At 44.3% G+C, this 21,500-nt stretch overlaps 1 protein-coding gene across 1 annotated transcript in view; it reads right to left on the reverse strand.

Annotated features, from left to right (window-relative positions):
• Window positions 1-2,265: 2,265 nt before the first annotated feature.
• Window positions 2,266-21,500, reverse strand: part of LOC310641351 (calcium/calmodulin-dependent protein kinase type IV-like) — a gene marked incomplete at its 3' end in the record, with an annotated part of 66,578 nt that continues 47,343 nt past the window's right edge. Inside the window, exons 8-13 of the mRNA XM_083364325.1 lie at window positions 16,820-16,910; window positions 14,001-14,075; window positions 12,426-12,501; window positions 8,005-8,131; window positions 5,462-5,614; window positions 2,266-2,556 (exon numbers count right to left, since the gene is read on the reverse strand). Coding sequence (XP_083220451.1) covers window positions 2,266-2,556; window positions 5,462-5,614; window positions 8,005-8,131; window positions 12,426-12,501; window positions 14,001-14,075; window positions 16,820-16,910 — 813 coding nt within the window. The remainder of the gene's footprint in view (window positions 2,557-5,461; window positions 5,615-8,004; window positions 8,132-12,425; window positions 12,502-14,000; window positions 14,076-16,819; window positions 16,911-21,500) is intronic.

Genomic DNA, 21,500 nt, shown 5'->3' on the forward strand with positions numbered 1-21,500 from the left:
ACAAGAAAGTCCAGTTGCCTCGTGAAAAAGCATCTTTGGGATCTCTCAACCATCCTTGTTCTGTTTTGTTTTGTTGCTCAAATACAAAACTGTAAAGCAACGGCAAGGAGAGTAAATAAATGTTTCCTGCAGAGCAGTGGGGAAGAAAGCTATCTGTGTCCACAAGTTCCATTTAATTCTTCCAGTTAAAGCGACAGGTTCAGATTGCTCTTGGCCCATATCAAGCTAACAAAAATATCACTTATCACTTTGTCCCTTTGCTTTTATCAAACCAGCATTGTTGATCCTCATATTTTAAGTTCTTAGAGGTGATGGACACTCTTCTGATGACTCTCTTCTCAGGTGCCCTGCACACTGTGTATAAAGTAAAAAAAAAAACACACTTCCAAAACTCAAGTCCATTTGGGGGTGAGATATTTTAAGAAGAATGTAACAAATTGGGACCAGAATAACAGAGTTGGAAGGCATCTTGGAGGTCTTCTAATCCAACCCGCTGCTTGGGCAGAAAACCCTGTATCACTTCAGACAAATGGCTGTCTAATCTCTTCTTTAAAAAAAACTCCAGTGTTGGAGCACCCACAACTTCTGGAGGCAAGCCGTTCCACTGGTTGATTGTTCTGACTGTCAGGAAGTTTCTCCTTAGTTCTAGGTTGCTTCTCTCCTTGATTAGTTTCCATCCGTTGCTTCTTGTCCTGCCTTCGGGTGCTCTGGAGAAAAGGTGGACCCCCTCTTCTTTGTGGCAGCCCCAGATCAAGTGGAGGGCAAAGGAGTCAGGACGAAGTGTGGAAATAGGTCCTGTAAGGAACAGTTGAAAGAAATGTTGATCTTGAGTTTGGAATAGAAGAAGATAATACGGACAGGAACGGTTGGATAAGCATTCTTCTAATTCCTGAAGAAGGCAAATACTCACTTTCTGTTTGCCCAGAAGACAAGGCTTAAGGAGTTAACAGAGGAGAGCCTGTTTGGAATAATAGTTGAATGCATCAGGTCGAAAACTAGGAGACTGGGAGTTCTAGTTCTGCCTTAGGCAAGAAGCTAGCCGAGTCACTGGAAAAGAGACATTTTCTTTTTTTAAGAGCTGGGGGCCATAATATTACACATAATGTTCAGGGGCGTAAGAGCCATTCTGTCCAGAATAATGATGTGAAGTGGATGACACCAGATGACACCCTGGCAGAATCCAAATATTCTTATTTTTCTGAATTTTGAGGAAGCAGTGAAGGATATTTTCCCTGGTTATATTGGGTGAGTTCCCTCCTTCAAGTTGGCAGGACCAATTTTTGACCATGTGGAGGTCACATAGTTCAAAGGCAGTTCAAATACACTCTGCAGAGTGAAGACAGGTCCAGAACTATTTCGTATGGAGAAATCACTTTTCGGTGGGCAGTTCTGCTGCACTTCTTTGCTCTTGGAAGGAGACAAAATTTGGGCCTGCCAACAAGAAAATAATTTGGAGAAGCAACAGTGGCAGCATCTATTTATTGGTTAGAGGGTGCATCTGGAGGCTGCTGTTCCTTAAATGTATTCCATCTGGCTCACAAACGGTTGGGAAAAATCACTCAATTCTTAGAGGAGCACCTTATGCTTCTGTGTACACACGGTTCAAAGTTAGTCGTTGAATGGAATGATGGCAGCAGCTTTAGAGCAAATACTCTGAGTGTAGAAAGCTTCAAATTCAAAGACGGCGCCTGCAGTTAAAAGGATCTTATGTAGCAATAGAAGAAAAGTTATTTCTGCCCCCGCTTCTCCCTGAATTATTACTATGGGATTTCAAATTTCTAAACTACCTGGCTCCCATACAAATGCATATATTCTTATCCTTTTGCTGTATGCTTGTGTACAAAGACACATACACATACACAAAGAGACGCACACACACACGCACACACACACACACACAGAGCAAGGATAATAAAGGACATGGGTTTCTCTGCAAAACAAGACAAACTGCTCTTCAGCTGCCTACCCTTAGTGCCTTCCCCAGTCTGGTGCTCTTCCCCCCCAAAAATTGGATCATAGCCCCCATCATCCCTCACTGAAGATGATGGGAGCAGGAATCCGCTACGACGTGCCAGGTTGCAAAAGATATCCCCACAGCACTTTCTCGTAATCTCTATTAGCTTTCGGTCCTCCTCCATCTGAACTGCTCTCAATCTGGCTGGTGGCCTTTGACGGTCACTGTTAGAATTTGGTCTATCGGCGGTGGTGACAGACTTTATCCCCCTTGAGTTTGTGACAAGAGCAGCACGCTGGTGTTCCGTTGCATTAGGTTTTGCAGCCGGAGCCGTTAAGTATCACCACCGGGGCTCCGGGACTCTCGTTCTGGAAGCCTTCGAGCTTCTCGACCTTGGCTAAAGGGTTGTTTACAGTCATGGCTTCTTCTGTATCAATCTCCATCTTCTCCTTGTAAAGGTTCCCTTGGAGAAAGAGGTCACTCTCTGCTGAGGGAGCTGCGCTGTCCTCTTTGGCTGCATCTTGATGGCGCTCATATCTGCACCCCTCGTGGTGGCTGTGGTTGCCGAGACGGCTGGATGCAACCACTGCTTTCACGGCAGCCTGTGTATGTTAGACATGACGTGACAAAGAGTGACATTGGTTTGAACGTATGTGTTTGTTATTATAAAGGAGCTTGTAAAAGGAATGTTGCTGGCGGGGACTGTTACGTCTCCCTGGCTAGCAGGGTTTTATATATTTTATATCTATGTTATATGCGTAGTTTGGTCTAGTAATTAAGGCGCCAGGCTAGAAGCCTGGAGGCTGTGAGTTCTAGTCCCGCCTTAGGCATGAAAGCTAGCTAGGTGATCAGGGCCCAATCGCCAGGAGATGGTGAGTTCCGGTCTCTCCTTAGGCATGAAATTCAACTGGGTGACTTTGGGTCAGCTACTCTCTCTCAGCCCAACCCAACTCACAAGGGTGTTGTAGGGAAAAAAGGAGGAAGAAAAAGTATTAGATAGTTTTTCCACTTTAAGTTCTTTATAAAAATAATGAAATGCAGGCTATAAATCAAATAAATAAATAAATACTGTTGGTTGCTTTTAACTGAGTTTTAATTCTCAATTAGACACCCAAGAGCTGCCCCTCTGGGTGAGATGCAGAACCACACAGGCAGTCCTGCTTTAATGTCTGCTCCCTCAGCGACTATTTAACGTTATGATAGCGCTGAATGAGGGATAATGGGTTCTCCTTGTTGTCCCATCCCCATGGTCACATATTCACTATCTGGAGGCTTGGCAACTGGCTCACAATTATGATATCACAGCATCCCATAGTCATGTGATCACCATTTGTAGCCTTCCCTGCCAGCTTCTGACAAACAAGGTCAGTGGAGAAGCAAACAGGAAGTTGAAAATGGCTGCCGTGTGACTGTGAGTAATGAATGGTACGTGGGAATGATCTTGAGGGATGAGGGGAAGGGATGGTGTTCAGAGGATGATCACACAAGAAGGGGAGGAGCCCCCAGTGGCTTAATGGTCAGGAAAAAAAAGTTAGGAAGGACCCATCCTAATGGATCAAACATTTAAAAGTGATGGTGGGAAATTTGTATTTTCAGACTTGCAAGACTGATGTCAGCCCTTCCAGTTAAACCAGACCAGGAAATGTAACCAGACGAGCTAATTCTACTTTAATTGTAAGGTTACATTGTCAAAATCTTGCAGGTCTGAAAGTACAAATCTCCTCCCATCTCTTTTAACCGTGTGATCAGTTAGGGCAGGGGTAGGCAACCTTGGCTCTTTTAGGACCTGTGGACTTCAATTCCCAGAATTCCTGAGCCGGCCATGCTGAGGGGAAAGGGAGAGGTTTCCAAGCTGAGCCATGCTGGCTCAGGAATTCTGGGAGTTGAAGTTCACGAGTCCTAAAAGAGCCAAGGTTGCCTACCCCTGAGTTAGGGCGAATCCTGCCTTAGTTCTTTTCTCTGACTGTTAAGTAACTGATGGCTCCCCCATCTTTTATCTGATCGTTTCCTAGACAGCATCTCTACCCCTTATCCCTCAAGGTCATGCTAAATTTAATACTGAAGTTCAAATCCTGCATGTTTCTTAAGAAGTTAAAGAAAAAGATACACTAGAAAGTTTTGATTTTAGAAATGTGCTTAAAGGAAAGTTTTAACTTTTTTTTTTTAAAAAAAGGTATTTTTCCCTGTAAGGTCAAAGAATCTGAAAGAATATAGTGAACCTTGTTAATAAAAATGGTGATAGTTCAGAAAGATTATTAGGCGCAAACAGAAATTTCCATAGCAAGAAAGATAAAGCAGGAAGGGTTAAATTGATCAGTTTATTCAAAGAGGAGAATATATTTAAGTATGTTTTTCACTTGGATATATCACTTCTAGATTTTGTGCTTGTGGTGGAAAAAAAAATAAAATTTTGACTTTGGTTTTGTCGATTAGATAGATTTGTCATTACAGAAATGTCTAGTTATATACTAATGTGTAAAAACAAAAAGTTGAGGCTGGAGTGTTTTTATTTTGTACTGTGCTAAAGAGAATCGGAAGTCAGCGCCATTTTTTCCTTTTTTCCCTAGTATCTCACCTTTTCCTCCCCCCTCTCTTTTTCCTTCTCCTATTTTATATATTACATAAATAAATATAAAAAAATATACCATGGGACGCTGGGCCTGTATGGGATTTACCTAACAACAGCACTGGGATTGCTGGAACTGCCAATGTTAAGTCGGCATGGTAATGTGACATCATGCCTTATGATTGCATTGCTTAGCAATGGAGTTCCTGATTCCAATTACTGTCGGTCACTGAGGACTACTTGTATACATTTATTTTAATTAATTACATTAATTCATTCTCATCGGCACCATGTTCTCTAATACTAAGCACAGGTGGCTGAGTGCCAATGGAATAAAAATGTGGAAGAGTGAAATAAAAGCCACAACTGGATCACAGTTACAAACATCTGGCAGGCATTGTTAAGACCTCCCAGGCAAGAGATCTCATCCACCCCAGCCTGCCATTGGCTGCAGGTGTTTCTGTCTCAGAAGAATCACACACCTAACATTTTTTGCACAAGAGGAAAACTTCAGGCCCTCTATTTTAACTCAGAGAATGCCCTCCCTGGGTTTAAAATCACCCTCCTTCCAAAAGGAAAGATTAAGGGACGAGAACCGTCACTCTGTTCCTGCATGATTCTAAGTTGGGACACTTGTAAAATGGGTCGGTCGGGTGTCTGATCCGATTTTATGACCTTTTTTGCAGTGTTAGTTAAGCAAACCGATGGTTGGCTGTGGGCGTGGTTTTGCTGAAAGCAAGTGCTGGTTTATGGCAAAACCGTCGTGAAAGACGGTCATGACTTGATTTTGACACACACACCCTGCAGGCAACTGTACTATGCTACTTTGGGGTGGCTTGCCTTGCACCCTGATTCTGAGCCTCTGGCATTGAGCTTGGGCCCCTAGTTCCCAGCCCCCATGGGGGACCCCAGACAGGAGGGCAGCGTCCCCAGAATCTTACCTTTAACTTCCTCCTGGCATTAAACTCCTGCAGTTTCTTCTGAGTGCTGTCCATGTGTGCAAACTTTGCAGCTTTGCCAGTCACCCAAGGGTGCTCTAGAGCTTGATGAACTGTTAGCCTCTTCTGGGGATCCAGGACAATCAGCTTTTGGACCTGCAAAGGCCAGAGACAGATCTAGTGTGACAACTCCAGGTCGTAACATGTCGTGTCCACCTAGAGTAGCCCCCACTGCAGACCAGCATTGGGCCACGCATGCCAGCAACCGGGCCATGCAAAGCCCCATTCGTGTGATGCAGGCAGCACCCAACGCCTCCCTCTGGTCCGCAGAAAAACCTTTCTCCATGGAACCAGTCTCTTGGGGGGCCGCTGAGATGGGCAGCAAATAAATTTAACAAATAATAATGGATGTAAATAGCCTTTAGGGCCGTGGTGGCGAACCTATGGCACGGGTGCCACAGGTGGCATGCAGAGTCCTCTCTGTGGGCACATGCGTCGCCCCAGTCCTAGGCCTTCAGCTGGGTTTTATAAAACCTTTTCGTTTTAGGCTTCCGCCACCGTGTACAAAAAAAAAGGTTCAATCAATCAATCAATTTCAACTTCTCGGGGAAAAAAAAGTTCTCACAAAGTTGGAATTGATTGATGGAACTTTTTAGTCCCACCCAGTTTGCTGTTACCACCGCAGCCATGCCCACCCAACGGGCCACGCCCACCCAACAGGCCACGCCCACCCAGCACCTGACTGTATATAAGTGGGTTTTGGATTGCAGTTTGGGCACTCGGTCTCTAAAAGGTTCGCCATCACTGCTTTAGGGCATGGCTCCAGGCTATCTGAAGAACCGTCTCGCCCCATAGGACTGTCCTGTCCCACTTGCTCTAGCAGACGACATTTGCTTCAGAACCCCTCTGTCAAGGAATTCCGGTGGGCCGGATCTGGGAGCAGAGACTTTTCTGCTGTGGCCCCTACCTTTTGAGATACTCTGCCTCCAGAGCTGAGGTCCACCCCCCCCCCACTCTCTTGGCCTTCTGGAAGGGCTTTAATTCCTGGCTGTTCTGTGGCCCCAATGGGTTGTACTATACTGGGAGTGGCTGATGGAGTACAGAGACAGCCCCACGCCCATGCTGCCTGTTCTCTTGGTTTTTAGTTTCTATTTAATCCTCGTTAATTTTAATTTTAATTGTTTCCATATTGGTCTTTTTATCATTTTGCAAACTGCCCAGAGCAGCTTCAGTAGCGTAAGGGAAGGCATAGAAATTTAATCAATAAAATAAAACTGTGCTAATTGAGGGTGTCTGCCTGGCGAGGGGATGTTGGAGAAGTCAAAATGATGGCCCTCACTGTGCAGTCCAAGCCGTATCTCTTATACAGGGGTCTTCAAACTTGGCCTTTTTATCACTTGTGGACTTCAACTCCCAGAATTCCTCAGCCAGGCACACGTCCACAAGTCATAAAAGGGCCAAGTTTGAAGACCCCTGAAGTCTTAATATATTGGAGCAACAATGATCCAGTCTTAGAGCTAGGAACACATTTGATATTTGGAGATCATGTGGTCTTGCCCTAGCAGAAGGGATTGATTAGGAATGTCTCCTCTTCACAAAAAAAGGAGGACCATGGGGTGGACTCAGCCAGTCAAGGCACTTGTAGCAATAGAAGAGAATATGTGTAGCTCAGGTTCAAACTGTGGGATCCTTGGTGCTCTCGGAGTTTGATTGTTTTCTTGCAGACATCTCCTTATCCAACTAGGTAACATCATCAGGGCTACAGGGGCAAACTCCACTCCCTTCTAGCCCTGAACAGGTTAACTAGTTGGGTAATGAAATGTCTGCCACAAAACAACCAAGTTCGGAAAGCACCAAGGACCCAGGGACATGGAATCGGTGTCCCATTACTCTCTCCAACCCCAGTGAGATCCAAGGATATCTCTACAGAAGAATGGAAGGCGAGTCTGCTACTTTCATTTGCAGGATGATGTTTGAGGGGACATGGTGGCTGAGGAACAGGGCTTCAACCCTTCAGAGCAAGAGCAAGAGCATTTAGGCTTATATACCACTCCATATATTACATCACTCTCTGGGCAGTTTACTATCTAGAGCAGGGGTAGGCAACCTCTGCTCTTTTATGACTCATGGAGTTGAAGTCCATGAGTCATAAAAGAGCCGAGGTCGCCTACCCCTGATCTTGAGCAAAGGTAGGGACTTACGGCCCCTTTATGACTTGTGGACTTCCAACTCCCAGAATTCCTGAGCCAGCATGGAATTCTGGGAGTTGAAGTCCACCAAGTTCCACAGTTCCCCAACCCTGAGGTAAAACATTATTTGCATTTTCCCCCCAACCATCAGGGTCCTCTTTTTACTGACTTCGGAAAGGTGGAAGTCTGAGTCAACCTTGAACCTTGAATCAGGATTGAACTCCAGGTTGTGGGCAGAGTTTGCCTCCAATATTGCACTTTAACCACTGTGCCACCAGGGCTCCTTTATGCCTGCCGAGCAGATGCAGACAGGGGCCAGTCATCCATCAGGGCCGTGCTCAAAATACAGGAACTCACCAGGTCCTTGGCATTGAGGGACACTTCATCCCACCAAGGGGAGACAAACTCATAGTCACAATTTAGGATTCGGCTGTACATGTATTGGTCTCCTCTTGGGTCAAAGAAAGGCTCAAAGCCACACAGTCTGGGGAAAAAATGGAAGAAACAGATGCCTATACCCTTATTTATTTATATTCTGGCTTTATTATTTTTACAAATAAATCAAGGTGGGAAACATATTCAGCACACCTTCCTCCTCCTATTTTCCCCACAACAACAACAACCCTGTGAGGGTGGGTTAGGTTGAGAAAAAGTGATTGGCCCAAAGTTACCCAGCTGGCTTTCGTGCCTAAAACAAGACTAGAACTCACAATGTCCTGGTGGCAGACACTCCCCAAATCACAAGAGTATAAGAACTACAGGTATGGTCATTCTAATCTAGACCTAAGCATTCATTTAGAGTAGAGGTCGTCAAACCTGGCAACTTTTAAGACTTGTGGACTGGAGTTGAGGTCCACAAATCTTAAAAGTTGCCAAGTTGGAAGACCCTTGATTTAGAGACCATTCAATGACTCTGAAAAAAGTGACTTGTAACCATTTTTCACACTTACGACCACTGCAGCATCCCCACACGGTCAAGGGACCAAAATTCGGACCCTTGGCAAGATTTATGACGGTTGCAGTCCCCTGGGGTCACGTGATCACCTTTTGCGACCTTCTGACATGCAAAGTCAAAGGGGAAGCCAGGTTCTCTTAATAACCACATGACCAACTGGACAACTGCAGTGATTCCCTTAGCAAATGTGGCAAGGAAGGTTGTAAAATGGGGCAGCAAAGCCCATTTAACAATTGTCTCAGCAGCAGAAATTTGGGGCTCAATTATGGTCATAAGTTGAGGACGATCGGTATTTCTTTTTTGATCATAAGTCAGGTCATCATAAGGATGACCTGTAATTGGGCTTTGGTTAGCTATCTTTTTTCCCCCCTTCTTCTTGATGTATTTTGTTTTCTTTTGCTTTTTATCTGTTAGTCACGCTGAGTTATTACTGAGCCGGGCAGACTTGAAAGTGCATCAATCAATCAATTAATGTGGGAGGGGCTTAATTCACTGACTCATCATCATCATCATCATCAAGTTGGAAGGGACCTTGGAGGTCATCTAGTCCAGGGCTTTTCAGCTTTTTCACCCATTGTACCACTTTTAGGATATGGCAACCTCCGAGTACCACCAGTCGCCTAGCAAGGTGTTAAAAACTTGATGACCAAAAAAAAAAAAAAGAAAAGAAAAAAGTGATGAAGTACAGGTAGTCCTCGACTTACAACAATTCGCTTAGTGACTGTTCAAAATTACAATGGCACTGAAAAAAGTGCCCCCCAAGCCACAGCCAAGCAAGACACCCGCCCGCCTGCCCGGAGGCGCTCTTCCTCCTGTCCGAGGTTTTCATTGTTGTGAGCATTTCTGTTGAGGATTGGCAGCGGGGGTGGGGTGGGGGGGAGTTTGTTTTTTATTTCCCCCCCCCTCTGCTGGGTGGTTGCAGCAGGTTTTCGTCACTTCACATGACCCTGGGACACTGTGACCGTCATAAATATGAATCAGTTGCCAAGCATCTGAATGTAAATCAGAAGACCCTGGAGATGCTGCAACATTCCAGCTGATCGGCGCTTCTTCTGGGCTCAGAAGTGCCAGGATCAGCGCCGAGCTCCAGCTGGAGTCTGGCGCTGATCCTGGTGCTTCTGCTGAGCCCTGACAGCCCTGCAGCTCCAGCCGTCTCTCGCTCAGGCTTGTGTGGTGCTGCCACCAGTCCAGCTCATTCCCCTCCCCCGCTACCACTTTTCTAGGATGGTCGTGTACCACCTGCCAGGTGCCAATGTACCACAGGTGGTACCCGTACCACTGGTTGAAAAGCCCTGATCTAGTCCAACCCCTTGCTCAGGCAGGAAACCCTATACCATGTCAGACAAATGGTTGTCCAGTTTCTTCTTTTCCACTACCCCCTCTGCTGCATTCCTGTTCACTGGTTTCTTCTCCAATCTCTTCCCTCTGTAGGGCCTGCACTTACATTGCAAAAGTAAAACTAAGGTCTTTTTTCGCATACACTGCCCCAAATATATTAAGGGCTTCCTTGTGTATCGGCTTTCGATGCCACTGCGATCAAACAACTCTCAGTGATATAGAACAAGTCACTGCAAAATATAGGCACGTAAGCTATCCTTAATAGTTGGATCACACGTTAAAAATCATAACTTACAATAATATAAACATCGATAGGGTGTTCCTTCAATAAACTACAATTTTAACAGACTTCTGGAAGAGCTCTGATTTAATGTGCTTCTGAAATGACAATAATGTGGAGGTTAATCTAGCTTCTCATTAACTGAGAAACATTTCCTGCTGGCCTCAGTGGCCCTCACTTCATGGTTTTGGAGAACTACAAAGCATTGTTTCCTGAAGTGTTCTTATTGGGCCATTGATTCTTAGCTGAAGGCGGTGACCCTTAGGGCATCTCAGTACTGGGCCAACTACAGTTTTATAAGTGGAAAAAAATCCCCCCCTTAACTAGAAGCCTGTTAGCAACAGATTTATTAGCCTCATGCAGCAGAGGACCTTCTCCATGGCTCCGGGCTGTTCCTTAGACAAATAATAATAATAATAATAATAATAATAATAATAATAATAATAATAATAATAATAATAATAATAATATAATAATAATAATAATAATAATAATAATAATAATAATAATAATAATAATAATAATAAAGTTGGAAGGGACCTTGCAGGTCATCTAGTCCAACCCCCTGCTCAGGCAGGAAACCCTATACCATTTCAGACAAATGTTTGCCCAGTCTCTTCTTAAACACTTCCAGTGTTGGAGCGTTCACTGCTTCTGGAGGCAGGTAGTTCCACTGATTAATTGTTCTAACTGTCGGGAAATTTCTCCTTAGTTCTAGGCTGCTTCTTCCCTTGATTGGTTTCCATCCGTTGCTTCTTGTCCTGCCTTCGGGCGCTTTGGAGAATAGCTTGACTCCCTCTTCTTTGGCGCAGCCCCTGAGATACTGGATCACTGCTATCATGTCCCCCCTTGTCCTTCTCTTCATTAAACCAGACATACCCAATTCCAGCAACCGTTCTTTATATGTTTTAGCCTCCAGTCCCCTGATCATCTTTGTTGCTCTTCTCTGCCCTCTTTCTAGAGTCTCAACATCTTTTTTATATCGTGGTGACCAAAAACTGGATGTAGGATTCCAAGTTGTGGCATTATAAAGTGGTATTAACACTTCGTGTGATCTTGATTCTATCCCTCTGTAAGTGCAGCCTAGCACTGTGTTGGCTTTTTGGGCAGGTGCAGCACACGGCTGGCTCCTATTTAAGTGATAGCCCATAGTCTTTCTGTATGGCATAAAATCATAGGGCCAATCTCCTAGCAGGCGGTGGTGTCCATATTTGCCCTGTGCAGGGTAACAGTAAGGAAAGAAACTGTACAGGTAGCCCCTGACATATGACCACAATGGAGCCCAAAATTTGCATTGCCATGTGTGACTGTTGTTGAGTGAATTGCGACGCATTTTACGACCTTTTCTACCCTAGCTGTTAAGTGAATCACTGCAGTTGTTAAGTGACTCATGTGGTTGTTAAGTGAATCCGGCTTTCCCCCATTGATTTTGCTCATTGGAAGCCAACTGGAAAGGTTACCCATGGTGAGGGTTAGGCAACCTTGGCTCTTTTAGGACTCGTGGGCTTGCAACTCCCAGAATTCCTGAGCCAGCATGGCTCAGCTTGGAAACCTCTCCCTTTCCCCTCAGCGTGGCTGGCTGAGGAATTCTGGGAGTTGAAGTCCACGAGTCATAAAAGAGCCAAGGTTGCCTACCTCTCACCATGGTGATCACATGACTGGGGACATAAATTACATGTCAGTTGCCAAATGCCCGAATTTTGATCACATGACCGTGGGGATGGTGCAAAGGTCATAAGTCACTTTTTTCAGTTACCAGAACAACCTGTGATCTGGAACAAGCCCCCTCTTGGCATCCTTACACTTTTGCCTATTGGCATCCTTACACTTTTGCCTATTCCTATTTATTTGAAAGCAAATAAAAAAGAAAACAGTATGCCTGTCAGCGTGCATCATGTGTGAGTGTGGGAAGTCAGAATTTTGTGGTTTTTACTTGGAGAGAGAAATAAACAAAGTGAGTGGGAGGGAAAGAGATGGAGGCTGAAAGGAGCTGATTTATTTTTAAGTCGGAAGCAGAGAATGGTAGAAATTAGGGGTGGGTGAGAATCACCCCCTCTCTCTCTCCAAAAAAACGATAACCCAGAATAAGAAAAGGCACACTTCACATCATGCTGGTTTGCTGGGCCCTGCTTGAAAGGAAGAGAGCGCGAGCGAGCAAATCACAGTGACAGGAGTTTTGTGTCAAAGTATTTTAGCATTACTCACAAAATGTATGTTATGACGCCTACAGACCACATATCCACTTCAGGGCCATATGGTGAGCCATGGAGGATTTCAGGTGCTGAAGGCATTTGAAAAATAAACAAAAGACAGAAGAGAGAGAGAGAGAGAGAGCAGTTGGCAGACATATCTTTGCTTCCATTTTTCCCCGCCTTCTCCCTCTATGACTCTCTTCCCTGCTCATCCCCTAAGCATCAAGGTTGAAAACTCACACTCCTTCAGGGATGATTGGCAATTTTCTTGCAAGTTTTCCAACCTGACACTTGCTATCACTTTCACTTTTGCAAACTCATGGGGAAGGAAAAGAGAGTGGCATGTTATTATTTGCCCATGCTTCCCTGGTGGCCCGTTGAAGCAGAATGGATAAAGCCTAACACACCTGTAGCCCAAATTATCTGCCCAAAGGCCTTCTCCTTCGAGTCAGGCTAGGTCACAGGTCTGCCGCATGCGGCTCTTTCAGCCGTCTCCTGCGGCTCCCAGTCCTCTGCCATGTGCAGTCCCAAAAAAATAAGTGGGACTAAAAAAGTTCAACCAATCAATTCAAATATGCAGGGTAGGTGCATCTCTCGCCTTGGCTCCACTCTTCAGTCAAACCCTGTTCTGCGCATGCGCGCATGTACATGCATGTGCACACATTTTTTGCGGCTCCCAGTTTTTCCTTTTGTGAGGGAATGGGTTCTGAGTGGCTCTTTCACTGTTTCAGGTTGCTGACCCCTGGGCTAGGTGGTAAAATGAGGATGCTAAAGCCAGATGACCACTAGATCAATGTTCCCCAACCTTTCTGGATTGGGGGCCTGGCACGGGGGTGGGGGGGGAGGAGAGGAAGGGAGAGGAAGAAAGGATGGTTTGATGTGAGGGGCAGGCATGGCTGCGCCTGCCGCTTACACCAGCGGGGCTGCAAGCACCAGCACCCGCTGCTCGCATGACTCAAGCTGTGTATGTGCACCGACCCGCCACTCACGCAGCCCGGTTGCCATTAGGCCACAGCCCGGTAGTGGGTTACGGCCCACAGGTTGGGGATCCCTGCACTAGATGGTAGAAAAGATCCCTCAAACACTCTCTGTTGCCATCTGGTGGTTGTCTGAACGTCTGCAGCTCAGATCCTTTAGGCCAGGTAGCCATTTTCTCATTTAAGGCATCTTTCCACAAGCTTCGTAATGTTTCTCCAATGGGCCTTCCAGAGGTGAATACTTCAGCACACTTCATTTACACGCTGGTTTGGGAACAGTGGCAAGAAACAGTTTTTAGGAGCGAATAACACTGGTTGCTAAGCTGAAAAAAAACCACCAGATCTGAGCTGCAAATCTTCACATGACCACTAGGAAGCAGTAGAGAGAAAGTAAGTCTAACATTTTGCTGGCATCTTAGTGGACATCTGGATTTTCACATCCCAAATATAGTATTCCTGCAAAAGGTCCTTTCCTAGAGAGCACAATTACGTATGCTGTTATGTGCTTTTTTCTTAAAAATAGGGCCCAGAATACCGAGCTTGCCTTTCTCTTGCACCCATATCTCTTTAACAGGGACAGAGTTCCCCATTGCTCTCCATCACATACTCACCGCAGTATCCTGGTGTGCCACATACAGTTTTCATCGTATCTTGCTCATCCACAATTTTAGATAAACCGAAATCACCTGGGAGGGGGAAAAAAGAAATTGTTGTGTGTACTGATAAAAAGAGAATATTTGTAGCTTAGGGTTAAACTGTGGGATCCTTGGTGCTCTCTGAGCTTGATGGTTTTCTTGCAGACGTTTCATTACCAAACTAGGTAACATGATCAGTGACTGCAGGGAGTGGGGTTTGCTGTCGTTTTATATTCTAGTAGCTCGCCCTATATTCTAGTAGCTCAGGGTTGGTGGGAGCGGTGCTGGAGATTCTTTAGTTGGGCTGTTTACTGTTAGCTTGTTTGACTGTGTGTCATATAATATATGTGGGTATATGTATAATTCTGTATTTGTTTGTTTGTTTTCATCATATTTATGTAGTGTATATTGGAGATGGTGACCCTTTGAGAGCTATATGCAATGAAATTTCATTTTAATGTATGCCGATTAGTGTACATTCAAACTGACAATAAAGTTATCGTTATTCTATTCTATTCTATTCTATTCTATTCTGTTCTGTTCTGTTCTGTTCTATTCTATTCTATTCTATTCTTATTCCTTTCCATATTCTATTCTATTCTATTCTATTCTATTCTATTCTATTCTATTCTATTCTATTCTATTCTATTCTATTCTATTCTATTCTATTCTATTCTATTCTATTCCCTATTCTATTCTATTCTATTCTATTCTATTCCTTTCATTCCAATTTCTATTCTATTCTATTCCAATTTCTATTTTATTCTTTTTTTTTTTAATTCCATTTATATCCCGCCCTTCTCCGAAGACTCAGGGCGGCTTACAAGCTTAGCAGTAGCCTTCATTCTATGTATATGCCTGCTTATTAGGGCTTTCACACACACCCCAAGCGGCATTATTACAAAGTCAGCTTAATTGCCCCCAACAATCTGGGTCCTCAAACACTATTCTATTCTATTCTATTCTATTCTATTCTATTCTATTCTATTCTATTCTATTCTATTCTATTCTATTCTATTCTATTCTATTCTATTCTATTCTATTCTATTCTATTCCCTTGATTGGGGTACTGTTTACTTCCTGATTATTGCTCTGATGTTAATCTTGCTGTTAATCTCTGCTCAATTAGATGTTGGAGGGCACTGAAAAAATTGTCACAGCATCCACTTTGGGCGCTTGGCAATCAGAAGATATTTATTTTGGTTGCAGCACCCTGAGATCATTTGGTCACCATTTGCAAACTTCCCAGGGGGCTTCCAACAAGGGAAGCCAATGGGCGAAGCCAGATTTGCTTAATGACCATGTGATTCACTTAACAACTTCAGTGGTTTGCTTGGCAACCGTGGAACAAGAGTCACAAAAATCAACTGCAACTAACTAAATCTCCTTGCTGAGGGATGGAAATTTTGACCCCAATTGTGGTCGCAAGTCAAGGACTACCTTATCAGTAGCTCAGGGTTGCAGGGTGAAGTCCTTCATGCTCTCTTGGCTTGGTTGATGTTTTTCACAGTTCATTACCCAATGAATGACTTAGCAATGTCATCAGCGTAAGAAAACCAGCCAAATAAGAATTTGGAACTCCAAGTGAAAAGAATATTTATAATTCAGGATTCAGTTATGGCAGGGCTCTTCAAACTTGGCAACTTTAAGACTTGTGGACTTCAACTCCCAGAATTCCTCAGCCAGCCCAGTTTGAAGACCCCTGTTCTAGTAGTTCTGGCATGGTTGGCTGAGGAATTCTGGGAGTTGAAGTCTACAAGTCTTAAAGTTGCCAGGTTTGAAGGCCACTGAGTTATGGAGTCCTTGATGCTCTCTCTTTGACGCTCTCTGAGCTTTTCTTGCAGACGTTTCATTACCCAACTAGGGAATGTCATTATTTGCCAGGAAAGAATGCTATGTCATTCTGCTTAGAGCAGGAAATACTGTTAAAACAGTAATTCCAATACAGATACCGGTAGTCCTTGACGTATGATCACAACTGAGCCCCAGATTTCTGTTGCTAAGTGAGACATTTGTGAAATGAGTTTTGCCCCATTTTACGACTTTTCTTGCCACCGTTGTTAAGTGAATCACTACACTTATTAAATTAGTAACATGGTTGTTAAGGGAATCTGGGTTCCCCATTGACTTTGCTTGTCAGAAAATTGGAAAAGGGGAATCACATGACCCAGGGGCACTGTGACTGTCAAAAATATCAGTCAGCTGGCAATCATCTGAATTTTGACCACATGACCCTGGGGATGCTGTAACAGTTATAAGTGTGAAAAACGGTCATATGTCACTTTTTCAGTGATGTTGTAACTTCGGTCACTAAACGAACTCTTGTAAGTTGTTGTGTTTCTGCATGTAATGCTGTTAAATTAGTCAACCCTTAATTTAAGGTATAACCTGAGGGAAAGAAGACCCATTTCTCCCAAACATCTGTTAAATTCAAAATCCTGTCATTTGTGTAAGCTGCATAATGAGATTATAACGCAAATCAGGTACATTTACACAAATGTCACATCACATAACATCTTACAAAATGCATCATAAATTCTTTTTTTTCTTTGCTTTGGATCAAATGATTTTATATCCTTCATATCAGTTTACGTCAAATGACATGTACTGACGCAAAGGGCATGATTTGCAACGCCTGCAAAACGACATCATCACGCAATTGAAGTTAATTGCCACAGTGGTGTATTTTTCCACCTAGCGGTTCTTTGCAAACAATGGATTCCTGCCCCCCTCTTAGTCTGTTAAAATAAGTTTTCATTACATAATATTTTCTGTTTACTTCATCCCAAACATACCAATTTTGAGTGGAGCATCGGGGGAGAGATCTGCGTAGAGAAGGTTTTCTGGTTTGAGGTCCCGGTGGACGACTCCATTTGAATGCAGATACTAGAAGAGACAAAGATAGAAAAACACGCAACATTTTGTGGTAAAAAGTCCCTTACTTCTGTATGCTGTCAAAAAGAATTCCTTTGGAACAAGCGAATTAATTATTTCTTAATTATTTAATGTAATTAATCAAATTATCCAGCTCAAATGACAAAGTAGCTTTAGGTGGCATTTGAAGGCATTTCAAATTTTTCTGACTCGTGGCCTTTGTGTACCACAACAGAACTGAAAAAAATGACTTATGACCTTCTTTCACCGTTATGGCCTTTGCAGCATCCCCATGAGCATATGATCAAAATTCAGATGCTTGGTAGCTGATTCACATTTATGACCGCTGCTGGGTCTCAAAATCATGTGACCAACTTTTGCGACTTTCTGACAAGCAAAGTCAATGGGGAAGCCAGATTCACTAAACGAGTGTGATACTAACTTAACAACAGAGGTGATTCACTTAACAACTGAGGTAAGAAAGGTTGTAAAATGGGGCAAAACTCACTTAACAAATGTCTCACTTAACAACTGAAATTTTGGGCTCTGTTGTGGACGTAAGTCAAGGACTATTTGTATTAATACAGGTAAGCCTCGACTTACGATCACAATTGGGACCAGAACTTCTGTCATTAAATAATGTACATGTTGCCCAATTTTTGCTACTTTTTTTTGTCACGGTCATTAAATGAATCCACCATCCCCCGTTTACTATGCTTCTCAGGAGCCTCTGAGAGGGTCACAATGGGCAATTATGTGGCCCTGGGACACTATAAACATCATAAATGCATGCCAGTTGCCAAGTGCCCAAATTCTGATCGTGTGACTGCAGGGATGTTGCAACGGATTTTCTTTTTCAGCACCATCACAATTTTGAACGGTTGTTAAATGAATCATCATAAGTCAAGGACTATTTGCAGTAGCATTCCAATGTAAATCAGTAAGGTGTTACAAGTACTGAGGCTTTTCAAGCCTAGTGTACCATTATTTGGTATCTTATTATATAAGGCCTCCTGCTTGAGAAGGATGTAGGACTAAAAGAAAGACTAGAAAGAGTACAGAGAAGGGCAACAAAGATGATTGGGGGACTGGAGGCTAAAACATATAGGGAACGGTTGCTGGAATTGGGTATGTGTAGTTTAATGAAGAGAAGGATGAGGGGTGACATGATAGCAGTCTTCCAATATTTCAGGGGCAGCCACAAAGAGGAGGGAGTCAAGCTATTCTCCAAAGCACCTGAAGGCAGGACAAGAAGCAACGGATGGAAACTCATCAAGGAGAGAAGCAACCTAGAACTAAGGAAAAACTTCCTGACAGAACAATACACCAGTGGAAGAACCTGCCTCCAGAAGCTGTGAATGCTCCAACACTGGATGTTTTTAAGAAGAGAATGGACAGCCATTTGTCTGAAATGGTATAGGGTTTCCTGCCTTAGCAGGGGGTTGGATTAGATGACCTCCAAGGTCCCTTACTACTACTACTACTTCTTCTTCTTCTTCTTCTTCCTCTTCTTCTTCTTCTTCTTCTTCTTCTTCTTCTTCTTCTTCTTCTTCTTCTTATTATTATTATTATTATTATTATTATTATTATTATTATTATTATTATTTGTCTAAGGAACAGCCCGGAGCCATGGAGAAGGTCCTCTGCTGCATGAGGCTAATAAATCTGTTGCTATTATTATTATTATTATTATTGTTATTATTATTATTATTATAAAAGACCTCCAAGGTCCCTTCCAACTTTGACAATGTTCTGTTGTGTTCTAAATTTATTAGCTTTGCATCAACGCTTTCTGCATTCTGTTCAGGATGGTTATAGCCTTGTTTCCGAATCATTAAGATAAAATCCAGCTTTTATTCAAATAAGTGCCTCAGTTCCTAAGCAATTGGAGGAGATTATTTATTTCAATTGCTAATTTCTTTTCATTTTCTTGTTTTCTCCCAAATCATTAATAAAGACAACATGTATTCACAGATTACACCGGAACCGCAAACTGATCAAATGATAGGCAATTCTTCACTCGTGCTGTGAACAAATGATAGACACAATTCCAGGCCCAAGAACAAATTATAGGAACAAAATAAGATTCTCTACTATTGAAATTATGGGCAGAAAGTGCACGGAAGCTGCTTCTGCTTAAAAACGGCAGGGAGCCCTTTGTTGGATTATTTCTGAATAATTCTGAATAAATGTTATATCAGGAGTTTAACCACAGCAACAGCACATTGCTCTGTACTGTTGTTTGGCCGGCTGGGGAATTCTGGGAGTTGGCGTCCACAGGTCTTCAAGTGGCCAAGGACGGACATCCCTGTCTTGCATCCCAATTGTACTTTTTATTCGCTCAGCTGTTAAGATCTCTGACCATTTGGATAGCATTTCTTTCCCAGCTCAGAGCGATGGAGCCAAATTCTCACTTTTGCACAAAGCCAACGACGGACTACTTTTGTAAAAGAATGTCTCTCATATTTTAAAACCCCTGGTTGCCTTGGAAACCATCTTCCCTGGCCTTTAGTACTGCGAAACAGCGGCCTACTAATGTTCCCTCAAAGAATTATAGATTTCTTCTTGTTCTTTTATGCAGTGCTGAAATTTAGACCGCAGGAAAGAGCTTAATGCCAAATACACGCTACCATTTCGTTCCCTGCTCGTCCTGTTTTTTTAAGCGGCTTCTCGTCAGGAGCAATTCCTCAGGGGCCGGGAGGGAGGGGGCTGAATACCAAATATGGAATTGTTTGCATTTCAAAGGTTTGGGGAATGTTATTTATGAAACTCGTGCGGAATAGAATTACACATAGAATTAAGAATGTCCCTTAAGGGGGTGTCATTCCAAACCAAGATTAATGTATGATTTGCAAGGTGAAGCCAGCCACCTTCTCCCTGCTTGTGAATTATGCTCTCCAACCTCTGTTGCTGGCAGCTTCCACATTCACAAAGCAATAATAATAATAATAATAATAATAATAATAATAATAATAATAATAATAATAATAATATAATAATAATAATAATAATAATAATAATAATAATAATAATAATAATAATAATAATAATAATAATAGAAAGATTGTGGCAAATGCAAGCAAGGGTAGTACCAATAGTAATAGGCGCCTTGAGTGCAATCCCAAAACAACTGGAGCACCAATTGAACACCATCATCGGCATTGACAAATCTGCCATTAGTCAATTGCAAAAGGCAGCCTTACTAGGAACTGCTTCCATCCTGTGACTATATCCGTAATACCATCAAACATCCACATCTGCCAATCCCAGGTCCTTGCTAAGGACTCAATAGGTAGACAAAAATGACAAATCCAGTCTGAACATCTGGCTGACTGTGCAATGATTGATGATGATGTTGTTGTTGAAAAGGACCTTGGAGTTCGTCTAGTCCACGGGTCGGCAACCCAAGGCTCCAGAGCCGCATGCGGCTCTTTGAGCCGTCTCCTGTGGCTCCCAGTCACCCGGTGCGCGTGCACCTCTCTGAACGGGAGGAGGTGCGCGCGCACCACTCCGAACGGGAGGAGGTGCGCGCACACCACTCCGAACGGGAGGTGCGCGCGCACCACTCCAAAGGTTTGGAGAGGTGTGTGTGCACCTCTCGCACCTCCGCCCGAATACCCGTTTGGAGACCTGCTGATGTTCAGGCGTAGGTGCGGTTTGGAAACCTGCTGGTGCTGGTTTAGAAAGCTGCCGCGGCCCGCAGCAGCTTTCTAAACCGTCAGCAGGTCTCGACACAGGTGTTCGGGCGGAGCTGGGTGCGCACCTCTCCAAACCTTTGGAGAGGTGCGCGCGCAGCAATGCCCGAACACCCGTGATGAGACCTGCTGGTGTTCGGGCGGAGGTGCGGTTTGGAGACCTGCTGGTGCCGGTTTAGAAAGCTGCCGCGGCCCGCAACAGCTTTCTAAACTGGCAGCAGGTCTCGACACGGGTGTTCGGGTGGAGCTGGGCGCGCACCTCTCCAAACCTTTGGAGAGGTGCGTGCGCAGCTCCGCCCGAACACCCGTGTCGAGACCTGCTGGTGTTCGGGCGGAGGTGCGGTTTGGAGACCTGCTGGTGCCGGTTTAGAAAGCTGCCGCGGCCCGCACACAATTCTCCAAACCTTTGGAGAGGTGCGCACGCAGCTCCGCCCGAACAGCGGTTTGGAGACCTGCTGGTGCCGGTGGACGCACCTGCACACCAGCGGCGACGGGTCTCTGTGGTGACGGGCGCCGGAGTCACCCCCGGGACCTCCAAACTGCCACCCGACCTCCGCCCGAACACCAGCAGGTCTCCAAACCGCTGTTCGGGCGGAGCTGTGTGCGCAGCTCTCCAAAGGTTTGGAGAACTGCGCGCGCGCGCAGCTCCGCCCAAACACCCGTGTCGAGACCTGCTGGTGTTCGGGCGGAGGTCGGGCGGCAGTTTGGAGGTCCCGGGGGTGCCTCCGGCGATGCCCGGGCTGAAGGCGGTGCCGCAACCCAGCGCCCATCACCACGGAGACCCGTCGCTGCTGGCGTGCAGGTGCGTCCACATAAAAAAAAGTGGAACTGCGTGCGTGTATCCACGCGCACGCATGCGCAAAAAACATTTTGCGCATGCGCAAAACATTTTGTTTTATGCGTGTGC

This window comes from Vipera ursinii (genome assembly GCF_947247035.1).
Source record: "Vipera ursinii genome assembly, chromosome: 1".
Taxonomy (NCBI): Eukaryota; Metazoa; Chordata; class Lepidosauria; order Squamata; family Viperidae; genus Vipera; species Vipera ursinii.